Source organism: Vombatus ursinus, unplaced genomic scaffold (assembly GCF_900497805.2).
Source record: "Vombatus ursinus unplaced genomic scaffold, bare-nosed wombat genome assembly UNPS02014847.1, whole genome shotgun sequence".
Lineage (NCBI taxonomy): Eukaryota > Metazoa > Chordata > Mammalia > Diprotodontia > Vombatidae > Vombatus > Vombatus ursinus.
The window spans coordinates 6,990,348-7,002,771 of NW_020954625.1; the positions used below are offsets into that span (position 1 = coordinate 6,990,348).

General features: G+C 39.6%; 1 protein-coding gene across 1 annotated transcript in view; it reads left to right on the plus strand.

Moving 5' to 3' along the window:
- Nucleotides 1-12,424, plus strand: part of CTNNA3 (catenin alpha 3) — a 1,857,428-nt gene that overhangs the window by 66,807 nt on the left and 1,778,197 nt on the right. The window contains exon 3 of the mRNA XM_027840655.1: nucleotides 4,223-4,389. Within this exon, the coding sequence (XP_027696456.1) occupies nucleotides 4,223-4,389 (167 nt within the window). The remainder of the gene's footprint in view (nucleotides 1-4,222; nucleotides 4,390-12,424) is intronic.

Below are 12,424 nucleotides of genomic sequence, written 5' to 3' on the forward strand. Positions count from 1 at the left end.
GCACCTTTTTCTTCTATGTTTTCAATTCAATGGTGGCCTCACCAAGATGAAAACACTTGTTTTTTGCATGGCAGGGTGAAGCCTTGGCTGGTTTGGAAGTGTTACTATTTTCACCTGGGTAGTTGGTACATAGTTTTAACTTTTATAGAGTGGGTGGAATCATGACCCAAGTGAGTATAAAAGCCCAGTGGTACCACAGCTTATAAAGAGGATATGATTCTGAGCTCTCAGCATTTGTGCTCCAAGGGGGTTTCATGTCATAGTGTTTAGGGCTGTGAGATAGTTATTAGGTCTAGTCTTCATGACCCAAATACAGAAGCAGAGAACTGGGAAGGCACTTTTATCCTAGGTATGCTTAACAACATTTTCCTCTGCAACATTCTCAACAAGTGCTCGCCCAAGTCTCTCTCTGAAGACTTCCAGGGATAAGGGTCCCACTGCCTCTTGAGGTGCCCCATCCTATTTTAAAATGCCTCTAGTTACTAGGCAGTTTTTCCTTATAATCAATCTGAAATCTAACTCTCTGTATATTCACCCTATTTCTCTCAGTTTTTCCCTCCAGGGACAAACAAAACAAACCCAGCCTCACTTCCACATGGAGGATGGTGGGACAGATCACAAAAATGATCCAATCCAAATCATACTGGACTGAGAAATCTCTCTATAATATCCAAGTCTCTGCTTGAAGACCTCCATGGAGGGAGAGCCCACTATCCCCCAGAGTCAGTGTCTTCTACTTTGGACAGCTCTAATTGTAAGGAAGTTTTTCCTGATACCAAGTATGAATTTATCTTACTGCAGTGTTCACATATTGCTTCTGGTCCTAGCCTCTGAGGCCAAACACAACAATGACAATGATGACTGATGATGATGATGATCATGATGATGATGATGACAAATAATACATATTATTTTAAGGTTTTTAAAATATTTTATTGTGCGGGGCAGCTAAGGGGTGCAGCTGATAGTGCTCTGGCCTTGGAGTCAGGAGGACCTGAGTTCAAATCTGGTCTGAGACATACAATACACAATACTTATTAGCTGTGTGACCCTGGGCAAGTCATTTAACCCCAATAACCTAGCAAAAAGCAAAAAAAAGAGTTTCATTGTGCATATTATCTCATTTCTTCCTCTCTGCTATCAGTGTTAGGTACTATTATCACTTCCATTTTATAGATAAGGAAGTGTGACTTGCCCAGGGTCACATAAATAGTAAGTGTATGAGACAAAAATGAAACATATGTTTTTTTTTTCCCAATACCAGTGCTTTATTCAATCTTTCCTCCATTAAATTACTCTTCAGGTACTTAAACATAACTATCATGTACCTCCTGAATCTTCTCTTCTCTAGATTAGGCATTCACAGTTCCTTTAACTGAAACTTATATGGCATGACCTCAAAATTCATTGTTATATCTAATTGTAATGTACCATGTTGTATGAAGGATTTTTAAGGATTTGATTATTAGGAGAAATGTCATTGTTTCCATTATCCATGGTACCAGAAATATCCAAATTTATGGACTTAATGGATTTAACAAGTTAAATTTTTCTTGTTCTTTTGTAAATAAGGTAGAAATTAAATGAGTCATTTTCTTAATGCCAAAGAACATGAATAAAATGTTTATAATTTGAAGGAGATATGGTACATTTTCTACCACAGTGAAACTTTTTTTGGGGGACCAACTATCAGATGTAGACTGTATGAGGGAGTAGTACCATGAGAGAGTTCTCTTGATATTAAACCTTTAGAAGGGAGCTGCCATGTGCTTGACTTAAAGGAGGACGCTATTCTATCATATTGGATTGGAAGGTCTTTTCATGTAAGGGATTTACTATATTTTGTAAACAAGGTGGCTTTCATGTTCAGTGGAAGCTAGCAATTTCAAGGGCTGATGGTAGTTTCATTGGATGCTCCTGAAAGGGAGACAAGGTGGGGTGAAGGAAGGTAGGAAATCAGTCTATCCTCCCTCTTATTCTTCTCCACCTAGGATCTGGAAATGAGATGTTGGGGCAAAAGCAAGGAGGAGTCACATTTTTTTTTAACATGTCTTGAGAGGAGAGATCCTGAGAGCAAATTTTCCTAGCTCAACAGATATTGGTAGTTGAGACCAATGAGAGATTTCCTTTAGAAACTATTAGAAGGAACAGGTATGTGCCTGTCCACTTAGCTTGAGAAGGAAGTCTTAGTTTTGGGGGTAGCCTCAAGTGTAACCCCAAGTTGAGGAGTTTCCAAATTCAAGAGTTTGGTGACCATATCTTTTTGAGGAAGGAAAGAATTTCCTGATTCAGTGTAATTTGGAGAAAGAAGAGAATTGCCCACCTAGTTCCCGAGCATCATCCAATGAAGAGAACAAAGCTAGAAAGTTATTTGGATGGTGAAGGTTAGGATTGAAGGGGGTTGCTCAATTGGCAAGATATTTTTGCCTTGAGGTGGGGATAGGAATCCAAACCAGACAGGGACATTACTGGTCTAGGAGGAATTGGTTGGGCTAGGGATTCACCAGAATATCACAGGGGCCACTGGGGCAACCTTAGCTTCAGTTCCCTTCTGTAAGGAGCTAATGGGCATTTTGAATATTTGGGGTTTCTGTAGACATTTGTGAGTTCCTATGAATCCTGTGCAAGTTTTGTGTTTTTTCTTTGGTGAAATAATGGCTGCTCTACCCGTATGTATTGGTCCCTTTTACTCACATTTGGAAAACCTAGGCAGAAGCCAAATATAAGCTAGATTTAGTGATTTTCCTCAAGTAACTCTAGGTCAGGGAAAGGAGTCAAAGTAGCAAATGATTCTCTTGATATTAACTGCCAGGATTGGATCTAGTTCATCTGAGCCCAAAGCATTGTGGAGATTTGTGTCATGCTTTCATCTTCAGGTGTATTTGGGGTATAAAGTGTTGAATTTTAATGAGTCCCATGTGCCTAATTATTTTTGGAAGCCCAATATGTCTTTGCAGTTTTACTTCATGTACTTAATTCTTCTTATTATTCATTAGATCTAGACTGTTCACTCTAGAACCTGAGTCTGGACAGTTTACCCAGTATTCATATGGATTCTACATCCACGGGATGGGGATTGTTTGATGGCTTACAAACCCTGAGTGCTTACTTCTTTTTTTTTTTTTGAGAAGGGAAGTTTGGTTGATTTTTTTCTCCAGATGGTAGGGGGTTGATTTCCCCATCAACCCCAACTCATTTGGGTTTTCAATTTTGGATTGCTAGTAGTAGTAGTAGTAGTAGTAGTGGTAGTAGTAGTAGTAGTATTAGTATTAGTAGTAGTTGTAGTAGCAGCACTAGCAGCAGTAATATTAGTAACAATAACAGTTAATAATATTAGTAATGATAATAGCTAATTTTTATAGCCCTTTACTATTTTGCAAAGTGCTCTACCTTTATTATCCCTATTTTATGGATGGGGAAGTGGAATCAGACAGAGGTTGTGACTTTTCCAGCTAATTAAGTATCCGAGTCCAAAGCAGATCTCAGAGCTTCCTGTCTCCAAACTCAACACTTTATCCACTATGTCACCTAGCTGTTTCAGGAATCTTTTGGGGAAGCTGATTTCCACCTGAGGGTGAGTGCTTGACTCCTCTGATCAACTCTCCTTAAACGTGTGATTGATTTAAAAATACTTACAAATTTTTATTGATGCATTTTTTTTGTTGTATCACAGTCATTTTTGGATATATTCCCTCAGTTACTCTCACTCATACCTGTGAACCTTCCCTTGCAACAAAGCAAAGAAAAAACCATTTATTTAAAAATGATGCAACAATCACATCTGACCACATACATAACACTTCATACCCACAGGCTCCCATGATCCAGTGAAAGGAAGGATTTGTGTTTCTTCATCCACTTTCTGGGGCCAAGATTGTTTATTCCAATGATAGAATGCTCAGCTTTAGTTTACTATTCTTTTCGCTCTCATTGTCACAGTCGCTGTGTGTATTCATTTCCTAGTTCACTTAGTTTTCCCCTGTGTTGGTTTATATGTTTTTTCTTGTTTCTCTGAACACCTCATATTCTTCATTTCTTATGACACAATGATTTCCCATTACTTTCCTGTGCCACAAGTTATAAAGCCATTCCCCAATCTATGGGGACCCATTTTGTTTCCAGTTCTTTATCGACATGGAGAGTACCAGCATGAATATTTGGATATGAATAGGCCATGTTTCTCTTTAACTGATTTTTTTTTTTGGGTGGGTCTGTTTTTCAGGTGAAGCTCTGAAGATATCAGCTGAAACATTTACAGATGATCCCTGTTTTTTGCCAAAGAGGGAGGCCGTGGTTCAGGCTGCCCGTGCCTTGTTGGCTGCTGTCACCAGGCTGCTCATCTTAGCTGACATGGTTGACGTCATGTGCCTCCTGCAACACGTGTCTGCTGTAAGTAGAACCTGGATGAGTGCAAGGCTGCCTTTCTCTCACTTCTTGGGTTGGCATACAGATGGTGTTCCCTGCTCTATAGTATTCTGCTACTCAATAGGAAACTTGCAGGTCCCTTCTCAGCTAGTGCATCCCTCTTAGTTTGCAAATGTCCTTAGTGACTGACTCTATTGTTCCGTGGACATTCAAGTCAACCCAACAGTCAATTTATCAAACTTCTATGAGGTAGCCCCTATGCTAGGCTCTGGGGATGAAAAAAAAGAAGATGAAATTCTTACCCTTGAGGAGTTTACAGTTTACTTGGAAGGAGCATACAAAGTGGCATTTAACATTGGCATATGCAACATGTACACCAGTAAATAATACAAAATGCAGAAGTATATTCAAGACAATGTGAAGGAATTGCAAGGAGGAGGAATTGCTATAACTGGGATAGTGGCTAGACTAGGAAAGGCCCTATGTAAGTGACAACATCTGAGTGATGCTTTTTAGGAAGCTACGGGATTTCCCAGACTGAAGTAAGGGAGTGCAGTCCAGGAATGGGGGAAAGGGGTGGCATTCACTCAAAAGCATGGAGATGGTAGACGGAATGCTATGAATGGAGAAAGCATTTAAACAGGAGTCAGTCAAAGATCCAACAGAAAACTGAAAAAAGTCCATGGTTGGTTGATTTTTTTTTTTTTGGCTAGGCAATGGGGTTAAGTGACTTGCCCAGGGTCACACAGCTAGTAAGTGCTATGCGTCTGAGGCCGGATTTGAACTCAGGTACTCCTGACTTCAGGGCCAGTGCTCTATCCACTGAGCCACCTAGCTGCCCCGTGGTTGGTTGATTAAAAATAGCTGGGAGAAGGTTCGTCATTGTGTGTGTGTGTGTGTGTGTGTGTGTGTGTATGTACATGTGTAAACATTACATTATGTTCCTCCTCCAGTGCCTCATCCTAACATCAAGGTGCCCCATTGGTTCCAAGGTGGTGGCAGTGGGACATGAACCTTGTCAGGATTTCCAAAGCTATAAAGGCCTTGAGGAAAAATCTGGTGATGGATTATGATGTGGACTTTTATGAGAGTCACCTGAGGAACAACCCAGTTAAATTTGGAGAAACTCATGATTGGGCTGGCCAAGGGAGAATGATTTTTTTCCATCACAATGACAAGTCTCAAAGATCTGTCTACTAAGCTAGAGAAGGGGCTGGCTCTTCATTGGTGGAGAGCCCTCCCACACCGATGAAATCACAGTTCCTTGAAGTGTAATTAAACCCTCCATGGATAATACTTCTTGTGACTATAACAGATGGTGTGTATCCTCTTCCCTTCATTCTTTCCTCCAAACCACTCCTACACCCCAAACCTTGACAAATGATTTTTGAAAGAGGACTTCAGGACAAGTCGGGGGGATTGCCTTGCTTTAAAAGTTCCAATAATATTAAATTCTCTAGAACAATCATCCCTAGAAAATGTGAACTATTCATTTCAGTTTTGCTGTTTGTCCCTGTAATTCAATAAACTTTCTCTATAAGTACTTGGATGCTATACTATTTGGTGCACATATATTAAGTATCGATGTTATTTCATGGCCTTGAAGCAAATTGTCGTTTGATTTATCTACTTTAGCCATGTCAGTTTTTTGTGGTGGTTGTTGCCTTGTCTGAAATCATGAGTACTTTCCGTGTTTTTTCAAGTTGACCTGAAGCATAATGCATTCTGCTCTTGGCCTCCATTTTATCTCTGTGTGAGTATTTATGTTTCCAGTGTGTTTTCGTAAACAACAGATTGTGGGGAGTCTCCCTTCTGATCCATTCTGTAGTCCTCTATTGTTTTGCTGCTAAATTCATCCTTTTTGTGTTCACAGTTAGGGCTCAAGATTGGACCTATGATTTTAATGTTATAGGGAATTCCTAGGTAAGGGAACTCCCTTTACTAAAGCAAAGTGACACCTTCTCTGTGCCCGTAGTATTTTAGAACTTCCGAGAGCATGAGAGGTTAAATCGCTTGGCCAAGGTCATGCAGCCAGGAAGTGACATAATTGACTTGAGCCTAGTGGCCAGCTCTCTAAGTGCTATGTGGACCCTCAGCAGTATATCCATGGTCATGATTGTAATTGTGTCTTTTTCTCCATTTTCTCCTCTTAAATTTTTTCCTTTCTTTGTTCCTTGCCTTTCTCTTTACAAAGAAGAAGGTGATGAAAGAGAAAGAAAGTGGCCAGCACGAGTGATTTGAAATGAGAACAATCTGCTTCCCCTCCACTGTCCATCCTTACCTTGACTCTGATCATTGGTTCTTCTATTTTCTCTTTCCTTTTTAATCTGCTTTTATGATCTGTCCTTTGAAGGTGAAGTTTGTTTTGCTTGTGATTATTTCCTCTGTGTCTCTACCCTCCCTCTTAAACTCCTTCCTGTTTTCCTTTCCCAGTAGATTTCCCTGTTGTTACGTGAATTAATACACCTCTCTGTGTGTTTATGTGTTCAACCTACTTTTCTATGGTTTAGATAAGAGTGAGGTTCAGCTGATGCCTGCTCGACCTAGCCTTCCTTCTACCAGGTGACTGGTATAGTCTTCTAATTTTCACTTTGCTTTGTAGTTCTCATAAATTTTGATGCTTATAATTTGTGATTTCTTGAAAAATGGTAACTAGTTTTGTTTTTCTGAAAATTTAAGAATTCTTAAACTATTTCTTCTTGAATTCTCTTCCAGGTCATTTATTTTTGATGGTAAATGCCTTACATTATCTTCTATTTTCTAAACTTTTGATTTTATTCTAATATTTCTTGTTGTGCCGTGGAATCATTGAATTTTATGTGGTCCCTTTTAATTTTTAGGTAGGCCATTACTTGGGCAAAGCTGTGGCCTAAACTACTTATTCTCCTTCCGATTCTTTCCTTTGGAACTTTCAATTTCATTTGCTACTCTATTTGTTATTTCTTTCTTCATTGAGATCATATTTCTCTTTTATTTCCTCTTCATTTCTTGGGGCCAATCCATTTTTTTTCCTCTGAGGATCTGCTGGTAGTTGGTGTGGAGTTATTCTCTTCTGGGTTTTACTTCAGAAACCTACAATATTTCTTCTTGTGTAAGTGGCAACATCTGAACAATGCTTTTTAGGATGCCAGGAATTTATCCAGACTGAAGTATAGAAGGAGTACAGTCCACACATGGGGGAGGGGTGGCATTTGCTCAAAAGCATGGAGATGGTATATGGAATGTCATGGACAGGGAGAGTGTTTAAACAGGAGGCAGTCAAAGATTCAATAGAAAACTGAAAAAGGTTGATGGTTGGTTGATTAAAAATAGCTGGGAGAAGGTTCTACATTGTGTGTGTGTGTGTGTGTGTGTGTGTGTGTGTGTGTGTATACATGTATACACATTACACTATGATCCTCCTCTAGTGCCTCATCCTAACATCAAGGTGACCCATTGGTCTTGAAGGTGGTGTCAGTGGGACATGAATCTCGTCAGGTTCTTGCCACTTACACAATAATATTGATCTATAATATTTCTTCATAATGTTGGATATCTTGTTCTGTTCAGTACTATCCTTAGCATTAGTTCATGATTTGAGACTTTGTGCCAGAGCTAGGCACCACTTCCTTCCATGTTTTAGAATGGAGTGATCTGGCCCTGTTTGATCCTGACATCACTATCTTGAGGGTGGTTTGTCCCTGTTTGCTCCAGACCTCAATCACCTGGGTTCCTGCTTCTGGCTTCTACCTCCTTTTCTGTGTCTGCACTCAGTGTGTTGGCAGACTTCAGTATCCTTGGTCAGAATTCTGTGGTCCTCTGTTCCCTCTCAGGCATTCCTGGTCAGGACATTGCTTCAGGTTTCTGCTTTGTTCACCTGAGCTCACGCAAGCTTCCCTAATAGGGCCTCTGTGCCAGTGTTCACAGCTTCGTGTTGTTTTTTTTTTCCTCTATTGCTAGCCTGCATGAAGGCCCTTACTAATGTTTTTCTTTGGATTTTTTGATTTCAATTTGATCTGATACCCTTTTTAGATCATTGTTGGACAATGTGTGAGAGAGATAGGCTTTCTCTGTGACCTTTCATGTCACTAGCATAAACAGAAATCTGTAGTTATTGCATTTAAAAAAGTATTATTGCTTCTTTAAGAAATCATTATGATTTTCAATAATCCTCTGCCACAGTAGAACCTTTCCTTATAATAAAGAAGTGCTGTTAAGCAAAACAAATGGATGCACTATGTCTGACAGTGTATACCACACAGCACATGTAGTCCACTGCTTTTTTACTAAAAGAAGGGACCATAGGCTATCAAACATAGTCAGGGTGTTAGTTTGTTTTGCTTATAGTACTTTAAAATTGTCTGCTTTAAGCTGTAGGCATATCTCTTTCTTCTTTTTGTCTTACATGCAACTAAAAACTATTTTTCTTGTTGTCTTTAGCATTTTGGGGGAAGCCTTAGTTTATTCTAAGCCTTGGGCTTCCCCACACCATGTTTAGGTTCGTGCTACTGGATTAAATTTGCATTGCATTATGTACCTCTCCTCCCATATTGGAGATTGATTTTGGTATAGTGACCTGAGAGTTGGCTTTGGAGCCTGGAAGACCTGGGATCAAATCCTGCCTGTAGCACGTACTAGCAGTGTGACCCTGGGCAAGTCACTTTATCTCTTAGTGCTCTGGGCAACTAAGATTGTACATTGCAGAGAAGGCATTGGAAGAGAGAATTTCCTCATCTTGCAGTTCCATATATCAATGAAATCGTAGATCCAGATCCTATCTCTACCTTCAATGCATTTAAAAAAAACTAATCACAATAAATAATAATAATAATAATAGTAGTAGTAGCAGCTAGTATTTACATAACTGGGCAGCTAGGTGGTGCAGGGGATAGAGTGTGAGCCTGGAGTCAGAAAAACTCATCTTCCTGAGTTTAAATTGGCCTCAGAACGTGAGTAGTGTGACCCTGGGTGAGTTACCTAAGTCTGTTTGCTTGTTTCTTTATCTGTAAAATGAGCTGGAGAAAGAAGTGGCAAACCACTCCAGTATCTTAGCCAAGAAGACCCCAAATAGGGTCACAAAGAGTCAGACACAATTGAAAATGGATGAAAAACTTTTTTATAACACTTCAAAGTTTGCAAAGTGTTCTACAAATATTATCTCATTTGATCCCCATAGCAACTCTGTGAAGTAGATACTATTAGATCACAGAACTGAGACGGAAGTCAAATTATTTGCTCAGGAACATGATGCTAGTAAGTGTCTGAAGCTGAATCTGAACTCAGGTCTTCCTGACTTTAAGTCCCAGGCTCTGTGCAGTATGGCACCTCCTAGCTGCCTTCAAAGGCAGCTCACTACACAACCACACAATTTTCTTTAAATCTTGTACCCTTTACTCTCATAGAGATTGCCTATAATTGCATTGGCATTTTATTGAAGCTCCCATCCTTCTTCAGGGATTTTTCCTCTTGGAGGGTATGCCATGGGAACATTCAGTTCAATAAACATTTATTAGGCACCTTTGTTAGTGTGTAAGGCCCTATGCTAGGTGCTCTCTTTTCTCTGATTGTTTTGAAATCTGCTTTAATAAAGACATTTAGGGGTCCCTCTGAGCAGAAGACTGTGCTAGCTTCTGGAGAGAAATGCAAACCCTCACACATTTCCAATATAGTATGGGAAAAAGACATATATGCCAATAGCTATAATGCACGCCTGCATTTATGCCTTTTTTGATATTCCTTTCTTTTATGGATTCCAAGGTGAAATGGTCACTTTCTTCCAAAGTTCTAGTCATTTTACTTCCCTAAATTATAATTCTAAGGGACCTTAAAGATCATTCAATCTAAATTCCCCATTTTACAGAAGAGGAAACTGAGGCCTTAAGAGCTAATATGACTTCTGTATGATCCCACAGTTGCTAAGTTGCAGAACTAGGATTCCAATTCAGGTCTTCTGACTTCAAATGCTCTTTCTATTATTCCAAGTTGCTTCCAAGTAATTTTTTTCCTTGTTGGTTCTGTCTTCCCCTACCTTCTGAGAGCTGGAACCATCAGCGAGGCAAGAACAAGAATTCCTAAGATGTTCTGCTCTAAGCAGAAGGAGTTTAGAAGAATTCTGGATAGTTGAAGTCACTCATCTTGAAATTATTTTTGCCTCTGTGTCATTTTCCTCATCTGTCTTGGTAAGGCAATATCCATGTCCTCTTAGGCTATACAGTGTCCCCGAAATCCCATTACTTGTTTTTCCTTTGTTTTGTCCTCATCCCAATACTCTCTGTTGTATGCAACCACAAAGCTGTAGACTTCCACCCAGGTATAGAGCATCTTCAATACCACACTTCTTTCTATCCCTTTGAATGGATTTGTTTCTTTTGGACAAATTACATCATTCTATTGGGATGTTCTTATCATTCAAACTTACCAATGCTGATTATAGCTCTTGTTTACATGGTACTAGAAACTCTTGCAACAACCAAGTAAGGTTGGTAATGCAATTATATTGTTGTTCGGTCATTTTCAGTCATATTTGACCCTTTGTGACCTCATTTTGGGTTTTATTGGCAGAGATACTAAGTGGTTTACCATTTCCTCCTCATTTTATAGATGAGGAACTGAAGCAAATAGAGTTAAGTGACTTGCCCAGGGTCACACAGCTAGAAAGTGTCTGAGGTCAGATTTGAACTCAGGGAAGATGAGACTTCCTGACTCCAGTCCTGGTACTCCATCCCCACTGTCACCTAGATGCTGCACTCCCCTTTTACATAGGTGAAAAGTAGGAATTAGTTGAAATAATTTACCCAAAGTCACACAATTGGGTAAACATCAGATCTAGGATTAGAACCCAGATCTTTTGACTACAAGTCCAATGTTCTTTTGCCCTGAATCAACCTTGCCTTGGTTTCAGTGATACCCATGATATTATTTTGTTTACCTCTCTTGGTTAAAGTTTCAAGTGTACTTGGGTTTATTGCCTATGTTTGGTGGATGGTTATATAGAAGTCCAAGGACATAAGTATTTTTCATGATCCCTTTCAACGTTTTCTCTTGAGAATTACTGGGTACCACTCTTACAAAGCATTCTCTCTATGTTTTGCCTGTGGTCCTCTAGAGGATCTGGTTTTACAGTTTTGGCTGGATATTTTTCTTCTTCTCCTCTTAAGTATCCATTTATAGCACTCTTTATCAGGCTGGCAAATCTCTTGCTTAGCAAGTTTTTCCTTGTATTCTCAAGATTAACATCATCCTTTGCCCATCATTCTGGTGTAGGAGGAGGCCATAGTCCAGAAAACCAAACTGTTTTGTGATGCCACCTACATGGCTATTTCCATCCTATATTCAATCCAACTCAACCTAATAAGAATGTATTACTCACTTACAACATATGAGACCCTATGCCAGGTCCTAGGGCTACAGAGATAGAAGCGACCACAATTCTGATCCCAAGAAGCTTGAATATCAGTTTTCTAATCTAAAATGGGAATAATAATGATGGTTCTGTTCAGTATGCTCTGTCCAGAAAGACTTGTAAGTGCAGTTCTAAGGGGTTTAAGTGACTTGAATTCCTGGCATTTAAGGCACCCCCTCCAATCCAATGGCACTCTATCTTTCCAGTCTTCTCTCATCTCATTATGTTCCATAAACTCTTTGGCTTTGCCAAACTAAAGTAATCTCAACATACCCTGAACTCTGGTGGTTCTTTGTCTTCCCATCCCTTCTTAAATGCTCCCACCTCCATGTAGCTTCCTCTGATCCCCTTGTTTTGTGAGCGTTCCCCATCAAAACTCATAACATTCTATGTGCACCTCTCTAACTCACCATGTAATATTGTACATAACAGTTATCTAATCCCTTTACTCGACCATAAGCTCCATGAAACAGGAACTGGGAACCAAAGGAACGTAATCAAATGTTTGTTGCTTTTAGGACATCTCCTTCCCTGAGGGTACACCTATAACTCTGAAAAATATCAGTCTAGGTCTGTTTCTGTGTATTGCTAGATTTCTCTTGTTTTTCTTATTCTTATTGAATTATGGCTTCTCTGCTGAGATTGTCAACAGCACAGAATTCCTGTCGAGCATTTGGC